We start from the raw sequence: 16,166 nt of genomic DNA, 5'->3' as shown, positions 1-16,166 counted from the left end.
GGCTCCCTGCTCCGCGGGAAGCCTGCTTCTCCCTCTCCCACTCCCCCTGCTTGTGTTCCCTCTCTGGCTGTGTCTCTGTCAAATAAATAAATAAAATCTTAAAAAAAAATTTATTTATTTGACAGAGAGATAGCACAAGTAGGCAGAGCGGCAGGCAGAGGGAAAGGGAGAAGCAGGCTCTCTGCTGAGCAGGGAGCCCAATGCGGGGCTCGATCCCAGGACCCTGGGATCCTGACCTGAGCCGAAGGCAGCCGCTTAACCGACTGAGCCCCCCAGCTGCCCCTAGCCTTGTTTTTAATATATTATTTTTGCAATTATCTTTAAAAAAAAAAAAAGATTTTATTTATTTATTTGACAGAGAGAGAGCACAAGTAGGGGGAGCAGCAGAGGGAGAGGGAGAAGCAGGCTCCCCGCTGAGCAAGGAGCCCGATGTGGGGCTCGATCCCAGGGCCCTGGGATCATGACCTGAGCCAAAGGCAGCCACTTAACCGACTGAGCCACCTAGGCGCCCCTTTGCAGTTATCTTTTCATTTAAGACAGGTACCAGTGGTTTTCCAATTTTCTTTTGAAGCTAATTTATTTTATACTTTAAAATGTGGGTCATTTGAAGTAAAAATATCAAATATTGTATACCTCATTCACAAACGTGGCAAGAATTTTGAGACTGCTAGAATGACTGAAGTTCAGGAGACTCTGCACTAGTGGGACTATTTATTTAAATAGACCTCGAAGTGAAGCCTTTTTTTTTTTTTTTAAAGATTTTATTTATTTATTTGACAGAGAGAGAGACAGCGAGAGAGGGAACACAAGCAGGGGGAGTGGGAGAGGGAGAAGCAGGCTTCCCGCGGAGCAGGGACCCCGATGCGGGGCTCGATCCCAGGACCCTGGGATCATGACCCGAGCCGAAGGCAGACGCTTAACGACTGAGCCACCCAGGCGCCCCGAAGTGAAGCCTTTTGTCAAGTGGAGAGAGCACCTTGGTAAAGCACATAACTGTCTCTTAGTTTATTGTATGAGTTTACAAGTTTATCTAATAGTAAAGTCTCAAAAGACAGTCTTCTGTTGCTCTTAGTTTTTGCAATACTTGTTTTTCAAGTTCCTTCTTTATTTACTGATTTGACAAATATTTATAAAAAATCATTAGGCAAGCCCTGGGATGCAGTAGTGAAATAAACAGACAGGGTCCCTGACACTGTGAAACTTGCTTTCTTAAATCCTTTCTCCTTCACCTCTCAGAGGCTGATCAGGGAAACCAAGGGCCTCTGGATAAAACTTAAATGATGCAAAAGGTGAAGAGGAGATAAATGACTTCTTTTAAAAAGTTATTTTAATACAGTCACAAGGAGAATTTATTTTATTTATGTCCTTGGAGTCCTCTTGGATGTGTACTTTTCTATTTGAAACATTTTGCTTATTATTTTGGTAAAATACTATGTACCTATAGACATAGCGATAAACCACAAGACTTTCTGAGGTTCCTTCCAACTTTAAGTACTTGAGGTAGGGCATCACAGACAAGGGGTGCTGCTGTGGCCAGAGTACCCACTGATGCCGGCATCTCTCCGAAATTAGACATCTTTTACATTAGAGGTCACCAGTGAGCAGCTGCCTGAGTTCTGTTCAGTCACTGACGTTTCTTGTTTGGCTGCGTGGTGTTTTAACAGTTTAAAAAAATGAATTTCCAGCATGTACAAGTCAGGAGATCTCACGTAAAAAAAAAAATCAAGACAGATTTCTTGTTTATTTTGAAAATTCACGAATCCGGCACCACCGAGACAGCTTTTCAGAATGGCAGAGTTGGCTGTTGCTGAACAGTGACTGCCTTTTTTGCACAGAGCACAGGCTCTCATCAGGTCATCTTGCTTAACTCATTCATGTTACCTTTCTGGCTCTGGTGGGTATTTGCATTTGCAACTCCTGCTTTAGCCACTTGGAGCCTGGGCTTCATGCGGGAGAAGCAACTAGAGAATATGAGCGTTCCTCCCTGTGCTAGAGGGCTAATAATGTCATTGTCCTCGAAGCTCAGAGTGTCCAACTGGGTATATGGCCTGGTCTAGTAGATGTAATTCTGGACCCAGGAGGCAGAGATCAGGGTCCTTTTCTGGGCTAGTGCTAGTCACATTATCTTGGATCCTTTAACAAAGGAGATACTATTTCCTATCTTATCTTTCTGTATCAGTTAGGGTTTTTGACTGTAAGCAACAGAAACAGATTCTGGTGAATTCGAACCAAATGGGACTTGATTCAAAGGATATTGGATAACTTCGTGGTATCCAAAGAAGAGGAATGATCTCTACTCAGAAAGTTCAGGAAACCAGGAATACTTTGAGGACCATGGGTGGTAGGAACCAAGGAAATTGATAAATGGCCTCCAAGTTTTTTCCCTTTCTTTGTCATTCTTCTTAAGTGTCTCAAGTCCTGGAAAAGCGAATCAGGTTGGCCTGGCCCACATCCTTCATGGGAGAGAGCGGGACACTTTATTTAGTTGGCAGTCTCTCTAAGACTGCATACAATAAAAGACTTCCCTAAGAGAAGGTTTGATGTTGTTACAGGAAAGGGGGACGGGGTCTGGATAGAAGGCAGCCAGACCACAGATGTTCACTACACCTCTTCTCAAGGCTGTCATGGAAGGCATTCAGTATACACTGCCAAATGCCATAGAGGAGTAAGGAAGTAGTATTTCAAGTTACGTGAGGACAAAATGGTGAGTGTGCTCTTTAAATGAATGAAGGCATTGGCATCAGTCAGATAAGCACCAGTACAAAGAAAGTAACAGGTTCATTCCTTTTAGCATTTGCTTTGGGTATAACACCTCTGAAGAAGCCACACCTTTAAATGAACTTTAAATGAAAAATATGTCTAAATCCTCAAGATTTCTATTCCAGTTACATGAAGATAAATACGTGCGATGAAAAGTTCTAGCATTAAAACTTGAAAGGCATTTGCTTGCTCACATTTCAAGTGCCAATAGAATCCTCTATATTGTTTTCTTGTTTCTTACATTACATGAATTTGCACATTGAAAACACATGTGTGCAAAATGAGCATACAGGAGTGAGTTGTAGATAAAATTGAAATGACACTTCCAGATTTGAGTTTTGATGTAATGCTCCTTGTTAGGGTGAGCGGGGTATGATGTGTAGGCCTTCCACTATTTCTAAAGGCAACATCTGACGTTTTCCAATGCTCGGTAGAAGCTGGAGTGTTTTTGTACTCACCTGTGAGCCTAATTTGTCTTAAGGACCGTACCCGTGACCGTAGAGTAAGTGATTCTTCCTCAAATCGGAAGGCTGCTGTGCACAAGAATCCCTGTACATATCATTTGAAATGTCGTGGGTTTTTAAAGCTAGAAGGCTTCATTGAGACTGAATTTGATTTTAGTACTCTTATTGTTTCTTTCTTTGCAAGCTTTTGATTTGCAACAAGCAAGGAAAATGAGTGAACCAAAAAAAAAAAAAAATTGCTTGCATGGCTGGAAATAGAAATTAATGATTCAAACAGGAGAGGCAGTGCAGAAATCCTCAGCTGGGTGGCAGGAAACAGAGTGAGAGAAAGTCAGAGACTGCTCTTTTTTAAAAGGCAAAACAAACAACTCATAGTGAAGTGTACGTGAAAATCATTTCTAATAATAGCTCATGGGAGGCAGTTCCCAGGAAAAAGACTGGTGGTGCACTGAGGAAATTAGAGTGAGAACACACAGTATCTCGATGTGTTACTTAAGGCAATGGAGCTTTCGGGTTTACCTTATGTGCCTTGTACATTGATTAAATTCAAAATATATGCTGGCCATTTTTGACCATCATTTACTGTATTGATTTGTTAGCAGGGGAACTGTAATAAAAAAGCCATTGATTTACTGTCCTTATTTGCTTATGGGCTTTTTTTATTATTAATTTTTCCTGTTCTCTCTTTTTTTGGACCATTCCTTCTAGACAAATGCTGTGCTTCATGAAGTTAGAAGAGAGGGGGTCCCCGTGGAACAAAGGACTGAAATCCTGACTGCCATCCTTGCCTTGCTCACCACACGTCAAAACTTGAGGAGGGAGTGGCACGCCAGGTCAGTTCTCTGATGAAATGGGATTTGTCGTCCCTGAAAACACCGCGACGTATTCGGCTGAGCCCTTCCTCGCGATGGGTCTTACGCCTCTCACTGGAGGGGCCATGAAAAATCAGCAGGTTACAGATGCTCTCAGCCAAAGTTAGCTCTCCTGCTCACGGTACCTACTACATTAATTGTAATGAGCCATGATGTCATCTGTAGGTGTATATGATTTATCCCCGAGTGTAACGTTTCGCATCAATGGTTGCATCCTGAGCATAACAGAATAGAAGTAGCTGATGCCGAAGGACCCTTTTAATCACGGCTCTAAAAGACTAACATTGCTGCCTAGTTAGGGCAGATGTCTGGGAAATTCACACAGTGCTCCTACATCACTCAGTGAGAGGCAGTTTGCTTGAAAGTGGTCGATTTATCAAATCCCAGTTTTAGAATTGGCCAAGTAGGAATTATGTTGGCTTCAATCTAGTTTCTTTGCTTATGGACTTACCTGTGGTTAGAAAGCTGTTACTGGTAGAAAGTTTCTATAAATCATGAGTTTTTGCAGAATTGAGGCTTGCGTACTCTAGATTCTGTTATCCTGCTCTTATTTGAGAAACAATTGATGGGTGGAAGGTAGAAACTACTTCCCCCAAACGTTAGGGTTACCCTTTAGATCTGCACTTGGTAAAAATTGCTGAATTATCATCTGTCTCTCAGCAAGAGGGAGAGGAATCAGGAAGATCATTCTGAATTTTTGTCTCTGAGTCTTATTTGAGGCTTAAAAATCCTGTGTGCCTGGGAGTCAAGAACATTGATAGACATAATATTTCTCCAAATGAGTTCATGCAGCAGAGTTTCTAATAATTGGTGGCTTTACTAGTAACAGTTATCATGAAAATCGGTTTGTCTGAACAAGGCTGAAGATGAGCATTTTCCAAGAAAGGAGGCAGTTAAGAGTATGAACTGTGCATTCCGACTGGGTGTTGGAAAGCTGCTGCTCAGGTATGTGTATTATCTCTAAACTCAGACTTGCATTAAAAGAATAATTTCAAAATTCACCTTGATACTCACCCCTTCCCCTCTTTTTCGTAGTGTAGTCAGATCAGAGTAAATGACAGTTTCAGCTACAGTAATTAAATAATCTCCAATTTAACTTTTCTTGTATTCCAATTTCAGCATATATATTCATTAAAGTATGCATATTTTATTAAATACTGGAATATCCGTGCGGGGACATCTAAGATGTGTTTCTCTGTGTTTAACCTTTTATATCTTTCCCCCCCTGGTGATTCTTATTAAATAGGAAAGAGAGAAAGAAAGAATTTCCCTGTAATCTCTCTTCCACCACCTCCCACCCCCACCCCACCATCCCTCCAAAGACAGCACAGCTCAGAGACCAAATGTTGAGGATGGACGTCTTCTGTTGAGTGCATTTGGTTTGTTAACAATAATTTCCTAGTACACCAAATCATGCCCAAAATGGCCTGTTTAAAGGGAGTCTGGTTTCAGCATTTCTGGCCCTTACTGCTAACAGTTTAATCAGGAGCTGGAGCCAGTGTTGAAGTTGATGGAGTCTAGCATCTGAAACAGAAATTCTCAAGTCCTTTGTGGTAGGGGAGGAGAAAAGAAAGAGCTTAGCAGCTGACACTCTGCAGGCCCCTTTAAAACTAAACACCTGAAAGCAAATTTCAAGAGGGTCATGTCTTGAGAGCTCAGAAGGAAAAGTGTCTTCAGAGTATTAAATAACCATAATCCTCCCCCCACCCCTTCTCCACCCTCATTTGATGTTTCCCATCCCAGTGACCTATCTAAAAGACTCATCCATATGATCTGTATAAACAGACTGTTACCATACACCTCTCTTTTCCTCATCAAAGCATCCCCTGACCGTCTGGAACCGGGCACTGGCCCGAGTAGCCATCAGGCTGGTGGTGGTGAAAGTTATAAAACATCCACCACCGTGCTTCCCAAGCCGCCTGTGCTTTAGAGATTGGCCCATTGTGTACTTTGGAATTACACGAGGAAAAATGTGCTTTGACAGAAAATAATTAGCGCTCGCCAAAGGCCAAGCAATAGGTTAGAGTATTTTACTTTCATCAAAGCTATCAGGGGATCAGTTAGATTAGATAATAGAAATTTTTTCCTCTGAAAGTTAAATACAGATGACTCTAATTACCTTCTATTGCATGTTGGAGAATGCGTTATGAATAGTACAACTTCAAGAAATGTAGGTCAGCGGAGACTTTCGTGGGAGGCCATTGTCATAAAGGGCCCCCGCCCCGCAGGCTCCCCTGCAGTAATGATATTAGGGAGAATATTTTAAAGCCGAACTTGTAACTGGGTTTTAAAATACTTGTCTCTCTCTCAGGCCAAGAGCCGAGCCATTGTTTGGGACTCCCTGAAGTCTCTTAAACTGAAAGCATATGTTCCCTGTAATTTAGCTTTTTGAGGAAAGTGTCACTTCTGCCTGACTCGGGGTAACCGAGTTTGTCACAGTGTCACACAGCCCTGCGATTCTAGAGGCACAGCTGAATGCCGTGGGTTTCCTTCCCCAAGCTCGGTAATCCCAGAAACAAGCCTCTCCAAATAGGCTTATTAGGGCTGTCTATTCACTTCCCCCGAGCTGAATGATCCAAAGTACATCAGGAGAAGCTGTGTGAATGCAGGGTAAGTGTTAACAGAAGTGGTACAGAATTTCTGAAGATTTGGCTTTGTTTATACAGTCCACTCTGCCTGATGGACAGCTTGTTATAGCTTTTAAAGAACTGGGCAAGCCCTCTGATCTGACCCCTTCTTGACCTCCGCAGCCCAAAGGTCAGTCTGTAGCTAATAAACCCTGAGGTTCTTAGGGTCTACTGTAGGAAAAGGCAGAAAAAGAGCAGCTGCAGGGACTGGGTGTCCCGGGTGAGGCTGCGTGAGGGTCACTCTCTGATAATGAAAATGATTACCAAATTATATGGAGGTTTAACTGCAATAGTGAGAGAGAAGAGGGTGGAGCCCCGCGTATTAGGTCTGATAAATGAACTGTGAAGAAGGCCCATCTGGCTCTCAACGTCTTGTCTCCCCCTCTCTCCCTACCAAGGGGAAACATTTTAAAATAACAGCAGTACATATAGACTCAATGACCCATGCAAGGAGCTGGAATGGATTAAGATTTAATGGTGACAGTGGAAGAAATTATCATTTGAAAAGTGCGATGAAGAAAAGGTACAGCTCCATGTCCCTGCCCGAGTTGTTTTTCCTAAATAAAATAATAGCAAAACATCGGCGCCTTGGTTTATTTTCCGCAAATCCGTAGCGCCTTTCCTTGATTGTGGAGAATTTTGAGGGCATGTCTGTTGTGGAATAATTATCCGTAGCCAGCCGAAGGAAAGGAATGGGCTTCCTTTGCCTTGAACACATCGGAATGAGAGTCAGATATTTTATTTTCAGCTTGCTCGCTCAGTTGAGCGAATGTAGGTAAATCAAGCGTTTGAGAAAATGCTCTACAAAAAAATTGCGTTCCACTTCAGCCTCTGGCCACCGAACATTACGCATGTTTGGATACTGAATATCCGTGTCACTCCCAGACACTGTTTTGTTCTTACCACAACTTCGCGATTTCTTGTCTGTAAAAGGAAGACAAAAGCACATGTTAGTTGAGTAGATGGGTTTTTTCCTTTCTTTATTCCTTTTTCAAAGAACCATCATAGCGATGTTAATTTTTGCCAATAGTGGGCGGGTCATAAGCTGCTTGTTCACTTACTGTTAATTGATAAGAGTAATCTACTTAAAGCTCTCTCCCAGCTCCCTGTGAACATAGAGTGTCCTGGCTTCCGACCAGCAACGTCGGGCTTCACAAAGCTCCGTACTTCTCCTTGGGAGACGGCGGGCACAGCCTGTGACTCTGTGCTCTGAAACAAGAATGAGTTGAGTCCATTAGCATTTTTGTATGTTTCGTATACGTACCACACACAAAACACTGCGTGAGAGACTGGGCGTGAGAAAATGCGTTCGGCAGCCAGTTGAAGCATGTATCTGGGGATGAGATTCTAGCAAGTTCCCAGAAAGGGGCCGTGAAGGCAGTGGAAAGGAAGGCGGGGGAACCATCATTAACCACAACAGAGCGGCAAGTTGCTCCAACCCACTCAGGAGAGTATTTCACTGTAGACATCTTTGCAGACTAGAATTGCTGTACTATTGAAAATCCTCTTATGGTAAACTACACTGTCTACATATACAAGTGTCACCCAGACGGTAGTTATATTTAAAATAGAAACAAAAAGCTTCTAAACATTATCTAAAGTCAGTGTATGTTTCATCTTGTGTTTTGACTTGACCTTGTCTGCCTGGCGGGAGTTAGAGTGAACCGAGAGCTAGGTGGGGGCTAACATGGGGAGTTGAGGAGCACTTGTAGAATGAACGGTGCTTAATTTGGAAACAGTGCCTTTAAATTTTTGCTAAGTAAGATGCAAATACAAAAAAGACGAAAGCCAGGCCATTAGCGGGTTTTTTTTCCCAATCAAGATATAATTCACTAATTCACAAAATATAAAATTTCATGTAACATAAAATTAATCATTTAAAAATGTACAATTAAGTGATTTTTTTCTTTTTTTAGTATATTCACAAGATTGTGCAACCATCACCATTATCCAATTCCGGAACATTTCCATTACCCCAGAATGAAACCCCAGACCTGTTAACAGCCACTCGCAATACCCCCCCACTTCTCCCCATGGTCCCTGGCAAGCACCAACCTACTTTCTGTCTCTGTGGATTCGCCTGTTCTGAACATTTCATGTAAATGGAATCCTACACTGTGTGACTTTTTTGTATCTGGCTTCTTTTACTTCACACAGTGCTTTCAGGGTTGATCTGTGTTGTAGCCCTATATAAGTACTCCATTCCTTTTTATTGCCAAGTAACATTCCACTGTATGACTAGACCACGTTTTGTTTATCCATTCACTGGCTGCTGGACATTTGGGCTGTTCGGCTATTCTGAATCACCCTGCTGTGTACATTTGTATACAAGTTTTTGAGTGGCACGTTTTTTGGTCCTCTGAATGTAAACCCAGGAGTGGACTTGCTGAGTCATACCATCACTTGAGGACTTGCTGGACTGTTTTCCACATCCGCTGCCCCCTTTTACGCTCCTAGCAGTCATACACAAGGCTTGCAGATTCTCCACAACCTCACCGCCGCTTACTTTCCTTTGTTTTTTGGATTATAGATATCCTAGGGTTGTTACTGTGGTTTTGATTTGCATTTCCCTGATGATGAGTGATGTCTTGAACATCTTTTCACGTGCTTATTTAAGACCATTAGGTTCTTATTAGGGGATTTAAAAACATGGCCTATGTAAGCACTTACCCCCTTTAAGTGGGAAGGAGCTCACGGGCCTGTTAGGGGTATATGGCATATTGAGGGAAGGGAGCTTCAAATGAAGTTGTCATGAGAATACAGCTGGGCCCATTTCCCTGCTCCCTGGGTAGACCCGGCCCTTTGTTTATTTGCAGGTGGCCCCGCTTATTTGTTTTGGCAGACCCCCTCCCCATTCCTTCTCCCCTTCTCATACATCTCCTCCGTTACAGCGTCTCTGAGCATTGCACACTGGATGGGAATGTCACTGATTAAATGGAAACACTGTCTACGTACAGCTTCTCCACTTCTAGGCTCAAATAGGATTTTCAATAGTCCCGTAACAGACAACTTCGTTTGGGTCCAAGGAGCCTTTAAATGGTGCTGAGAACAGTTTAAAAAATGTTTATGGCAGTTCCTTAGAAAAACTTTCGGAACTACTTGCTTCCAGTTAAAATGAACTCGCTAGATCTAGATGGCTTTATATACATGTCTTCCCCATATTGGGCTTTGTCAGCTCAAAAACCTGCCAAGTTAGCCCTTTTTCTGGACAAGAGAACCATTTTATTATTGACCATCTTATCACTGACCATAGTCACCATAACCTTTACCATCTCGTTTACCTCTAGGACTGGATCCACTTTGGATGGATCCATCTTCATTAGGGCTCCAAAATCTAGCTGTTATAACCTTTTCTAAAGCAAATCAGCGTCAGAACTGTGATCTGGGTGCAGCAAGTAAAGCAGTTTGTGGAAATTACTTCTGTGGATCTGCTCTGGTTCTAAGACTCGCACATTAAGGTTCTCTCTGTGGAAGTGTGGTCTCTCCTTTTTGCCTCCTGACTGGCCTGAATTATGTACAAAACTGACAAGTCGATCCAATCCAGTTTAGCGATGAACTATTATTTATTGAGTGCTTGTTATTTACAAACAACTATGCTAAATGCTGTGGGAAATATAAAGATGAGCATGGTACAGTATCAGTTTTGAAATAATGTGTCGTTGAATGCAGGGGAGGGCAGGACAGGGTAATGGGAACACAGTGGCTAGTCTGCAGATTTCCATTCTTTTTCTGCAGGCACCTGGAAGATGACTTAGCCCTGGAGTCTGCCCCAAGGGAACTTACAGTTTGCTAGGAGCTTACAAAAAGGAATCACCTGATATGTATTATATATGTACTTAATTTCGTTTTGACATTTTTTTTTGTCGTTCCTACAAGAATGTAAACTTGGTGAGGGTGGGGGATTTGCCTGTTCACCAACTGCAAAACCTGCAGCCTAGATCACTCCTCTGTTAGAAGGAGGAGTGCCCTGGATGGGCAGGGACCCTGGTGCCCGTTTACCACAGACCCCTGCATTTAGAACAGTGCCTGGCACTCAGATTTATTCAGTGGCTGGCTGAATAGACTAGCTTTCCTCTCAACCCATTCCTGTATTCATAAGTACTCTGAGTTCCTTAATTTTGAAGAGGAATGACCATTTGAGATGCCGGCCTGTTGCTTTTTTGGGTGCATATTCATCTCCTCGTGCCAGAGGTGGAAACCTACAGATTGGATGTGACGAGAGATCTCTGATATGTAGTTCTTTGGTGTCTAAGTCCCAAGACTGCACCCTGACCCCTGCTTCCGGCCTGAGCGAGGAAGGACGCTGTGTGTGCAGGCTGATTCGGGTACTTGAGGAAGAACCCAGAAGCGAACACCATGGAATTGAGCTGGGACCAGGACAAACAGACAGGGTCTTGCTCCTGAGGCAGCTGTTCCCGATCCCTTGCCGTTCCTGGAAGTGAACTAGAACTGGGGGGAGGGGAGAGGCCTCCCTAGAACAGTTTCTCTGCACAAGAGGATGATTTTTAGGCCAGGAGGGGCAAGTTGAGTGTAAATGTGACCTCAGGGGCGCCTGGGTGGTGCAGTCAGTTAAACTGTCCTACTCTTGGTTTCAGCTCAGCTCATGATCTCATGGGTCGTGAGATCGAGCCTCGCATCGGGCTCTTCACTCAGTATGGAGTCTGCTTGAGTTTCTCTCTCCCTCTCCCTCTGCTCCTCCCCACCCCCCCCATGCGTGCTCTCTCTCCCTGTCTCTCTGAAATAAATACTTTTTTTTTTTTTTTTAAATGTGGCTTCCAGTTTGCATTTTACCTGCTCCAGGCAGTTGCTTTCTGCTGGTTACCTGCTAATATCCTGATGTGCCTTTCATGGTATCAGTGCAGTGATGAGCATCAGCCTTGGTGGCTTGACATTTGGGCCAGAACTTGTTTGCCGTCCTCGAGAACTGTGGTCACACGAAGTGGAACCACCAGCCCTGAGGACGGGCTAGGGGATGACGAGGCTGTTGTTACTGTCTTCTGAGACAACGTGTGACGGAGTCGTCTGACCATGGCAGCTGCTGTCACTCACGTTAGAGAGAGGGGCTGCTGCTCCTTCTGGCTGAGTTAGTTGGAGCTAGAAGTTGTGGCGTCCAGGGTCCAGTAGCTGTCCACTGCAACTGGCTGAGTTTGGTTGCGGGCTTGGGGGAGGAATAAGTGAAGGAGCTTCCTGGGAGAAACAGGGAGGCACTGGCCTGCCAGTTGCCATCCCTGCCTCTCCTTTTTAATGCATCTGCCCCATCTCCTTTAATAATTGCAGTCTCCGCTTTCTGCTGCCCTTAGCAGAAGAATGTCCTTTGTGTGTCCAAACCAGATTACTCCATAAAACCTGGTAACTCCATAAAACCTCCTCATAAATGTGTAGGAATTGAAACATTGTATAAATTTAGAGCAAGGATTAAATGAGTCTAGAGCTAGGGTTACCTTTTTTTTTTTTTTTTTCCGAGATACAGCAACTTATCTCAAGGAGGCCAGTGTTGTTAATGTTATTACCATTGTTACTGTCATTATTTGAGCAGTTTTATGGGAGACAAAAGCCAATTGACTTCTGCACATCTTATTTGTAAAATCAACACACAGGCTTCAGTGTGAGCTCCACTCCTGGCAGATTCTGACTGTGATTGGTTGCGGACTATTTCTCACAGGCAGTGCTTCTTAAACTTTTTGAAAAAGCATTGATGAATCCATTTATTTATTCAGCAAATACTTACTAAGGACTTGCTGTTTGTCAGGCACTGTTCCGGGTGCTGGGGATGCACCAGGGAAGCACACCGATGAAAGTGCCTCTCTCATGGAGGACAGACAGCTGTGTGCCTATGTGCGACTCTGAAAATGTCTTTCGAAACGTGTACGTCAATTACCGTGTCCTGCATATTCAACGACACTCCGTAGAACCAAAATATGATCCTGCAGTCGAGAGATACAACATTCTCTTTCCTGACCTGCATCATAAAACGATCACTTGTTATAAAACTTGCTGTCCTAGTTCTGGTGAGTCATATTTGCGTGAGCCATTCACAGAATACCAGTTTCTAAGGAATGCCATGCTGGGGAGGGGGGGCCCACAGCATTCATTTCTCCTTAGACAATCTGCACTCTGGTTCCCAGTGACTTTTCAGAAAAGGTGTCACCTTAGAGGTCTTCGCTTTGGGAAGGCTCAAATTCAGGCCAGGTTACACTCACAAGTGTCTCTTAAGAGAGAAGCTGTGCCTATCTCTGAGGTGGGTGGGGGATTGCACGTGTTAACGCACTCCAGTCGTTAATAAGCGGTGGTTATGGTTACCGTGAGTGAGCTGTCAGTCATGCATTGACTCAGCAAATATCTATCGAGTGCCTAGCTGGTAGCAGACACTATCATAGGCCTTGAGATTATAGAGATGAGTAACACTTGACTAGGGAAAATGTATTATGCAATACCGTATAATTAAGGCTGTGAACTGAGTTTCAGTCAGGATACTGTGCAAAGAAAGTGGGAAGAAAGGGAAGAAAGTGGCCGGCTCTCCTGGAGTGTTCTTGTGTGACCCTCATTATATGCCCAGCCACTGTTGGGGGAGACTGCTCCGCTGCAAGTGGGTAGGGAGAGATTTGTCTCCAGAAGGGGTGAGAACTAGGGGAGAAATCTCTATGTGATTATGGGTCATGGGATAAAATCTGGGCTGCTTTCCAGAGGGATCTAGTTCTCAATGATAGATGGCGGGGGCGGGGGGGTGGCGGTGCTTTGTTTCAGAGCAAATGTCATTAACGTGGCATGGAGGTTGGGAGCATAGATTCTAAGCGGGTTGCCTGGGTTCTCCCTCTCTTCCCACTTTCTTTGCACAGAATCCTGACCTGAACTCTTTCACAGCATTTATTATACTGTATTGCAGAATACACGTCTATAACTCTAAGCAGTTACAGGGAAGTTACTTAACCCCTCTGAAGCTCCATTTTCTCATTTGTAACTTGGCGCAGGGGATAAATAATATTTCATAGGGCTGATGAAGAAATCCCATGTAAAACACCCCAGAGCAAGTACCTGCACCATACTAGGTGCTCAGTAAAAATTGCCCACCACCTTTAGATCAAAACAGAAAAGTCAAGAATAAACCCAGCCACATTCATCCTTTGAGAGCATGCCCGCACGTAAAACCCCAGCCTCGTGGTAGGGGCCCCACCTTGCTGAATTGGCGTAGGGATGCATACTAGATGGATTTTGTCCTGCGCTAAGCACCGTCAACACACAATTGACAGAGTCCTGAACTCCCGTTTGAATCCTATCTCCAGCTGGCTACTAACTCGGGGCCTGTCACAGACACTCAGGGTCCCAGCAACTTCATCTAAAAGAGCAGCAGCTCCATCCAGGTGACCTGGAAGGCACCTTCCCACTGGACAAGGTACGGCTCTGTGAGTTAGATCCCAGGGAGCAGCTGGAGGTGGGGTAGGTGTTCCTCCTGATGGCTTCACCCCTTCTCCCTCCACTGTCCTTGAAACCTGCAGTTGTGCTCATTTTAGTAATAATAGCAGCTCACATTTATTGGGGATTCACTAGGTTCCAGGGTTTTAAATGGCTTAGGAGGCAAGAAAACAGAAGCGGAGAGATGCAGAGTAACTTGCCCAAGGCAACACAGCTAATGGTGGGAGTGGAAGTCAAGCCTTTGCAGCGCAGCTCAGACCCGGGCGGAAGGCCACTGTAGGAGCAGCCAACGGGGCTCTACAACCACTCATAGTTCATGTAGTTCTTTGATGTGGGTCCCGCAATACGGGGATCACAGTCCTTGCAGGATCCTACCCCGTGTGGAGAGGGGCACGTGTGTATCTGTAAAGGTGTATTTCCTCCGGCACTTAAACGTGTTTGGCACTTTTTTGTTGTGGGTGCCCCTCTCTCTAGAAAGAAGTAATTTCCAGCCCATGCTTTATGAATCTCCCTGCCTTAAGTCTCTTCAAGGAACATTATTACCTTTATAGCTATGTCCTTCTTTTATATTGGTTACAATCTTTTAGAAAGTGGGAGTAGGGGCGCCGATGAGAATATCAAAGTTTAGCCTCCAAGAATCTGTAAATCCTCTAAGTGGAGTAATTTGAGGCCGGGTTGATGAGTCAAGGCTGATTTGAGTGGGTTCCCTTAAGGTGAACGGGGAGCATAGAGTAGAGCTTCTACTCTATGATGGGTCCGTCACCAGCTATACGGTGTGTTTCCGTCCAGGAAACCATGTACCACGCACGGAGAGTCATGATCTTACTCTCTCTTGGAATGTCCGCAGGGCATTTTACCAGTTTACGCCCTAACGTGTATTCCAGGTTACAGATGAAAGTTTGACTCTGCATTCAGCTGAGGAAGTAATGGGGGGCGGGGGGAGGAACAGTCCTTCCGGCCTGTAGGGGACACTGTTGTATCACACATCAGAATGAGTTTCCGCCTCTTGTCTCAGGACAGAAAACAAAACAAACAAATCAAAACCCAAAAATAGGTCAATCGCCTTCACATTACTTATTGAAATTATGTGAGCGATTCCAGTGTGTTTAGAACAGTCACTGCTGTCAGGGTATCGATCAGGCCTCTTCGTATCTGTGCACGAAAGGAATCGTTTAGCGTTTCTGTCCAAGATGGGAATGATTGGCACTTTTCTGATTAGCTTTCCCTCCATACTCTCCTCTGGACAGGGTACTTTTTAGTTCAATAAACCGTTAGGTTTAGTGGACTTATCTTCATTTTTCACTAAGACATGCCCACGTCAAGTTGAAATGCTCGAGTTCTGTTGTATTCTAAATAAACATCGTAAGCCTTTTGAAGGGCATTTTGGGAGTTCCGAGTCTCTTCTTTTTATCCATATCTTTTTCTTCACTGGAAAAAAAAATGCTATTTACCGAGAAAATGAAGTCATGTCTATGAAGCAGGCCTGTGTAGGGCTCGGTCTTAGCGCCAGGAAGCTTGCTGCCAGATGCTCAGGACGGCTCTCGGTTCGGCATGCCTCTCTTCCCAGACTGTAGACAGCCTCCACATCCATCCCGGTGCCCCGTGGCCTGGCCAGCAAAACCTCCGCCTTCCCTGGCCAGCTCTGGCCCCTTCCCTACCGGAATACGGGCCCTGGAAGGCGATTGTAATTAACCCTCGGAAAGCAGAGGTTTTGCTAAGGCAGCGTGCGCAGTAATGATTTTGTTCGCTTGCTTCATTTCCAGTTTCACCATCAATTACGCCATGTGTTTCATCCAGTTGGTGCTACCCTCCCAGTGTTAATTATAACCTACAAGACTGTTACAGTTAATTTTATGGCAAGCATATTGTCTCTTCAAGGCTCCAGAGCAGCTCATAAATTATCTTGAAGGTAAATGTAACTTGGGGAACTAGTTAGGAAAATTCCATCCATCTCGCTGAGGAGCCGCAGCTGCTGCTGGCAGCTGCATTGTGAAGGAACTACGGCAGGTCAGGCTGAAGAGGGTAGGCCCAGG

At 44.3% G+C, this 16,166-nt stretch overlaps 1 protein-coding gene across 4 annotated transcripts in view; it reads left to right on the top strand.

The window, feature by feature from the left end:
• Positions 1-16,166, top strand: part of FTO (FTO alpha-ketoglutarate dependent dioxygenase) — a 373,561-nt gene that overhangs the window by 209,921 nt on the left and 147,474 nt on the right. For 2 of the 4 annotated variants that reach the window (XM_006732590.3, XM_031027338.2), the window contains one exon: positions 3,933-4,057. In XM_006732590.3, coding sequence (XP_006732653.2) covers positions 3,933-4,057 — 125 coding nt within the window. Of the gene's footprint in view, positions 1-3,932; positions 4,058-4,955; positions 12,401-12,472; positions 15,740-16,166 lie in introns of those variants that run through there. The other 2 variants (XM_081806585.1, XM_081806586.1) reach the window with 2 other exon arrangements.

This window comes from Leptonychotes weddellii, chromosome 16 (assembly GCF_054177405.1).
Source record: "Leptonychotes weddellii isolate Sample4059 chromosome 16, ASM5417740v2, whole genome shotgun sequence".
NCBI lineage: Eukaryota > Metazoa > Chordata > Mammalia > Carnivora > Phocidae > Leptonychotes > Leptonychotes weddellii.
This window is presented reverse-complemented; position numbering and strand designations above follow the sequence as displayed.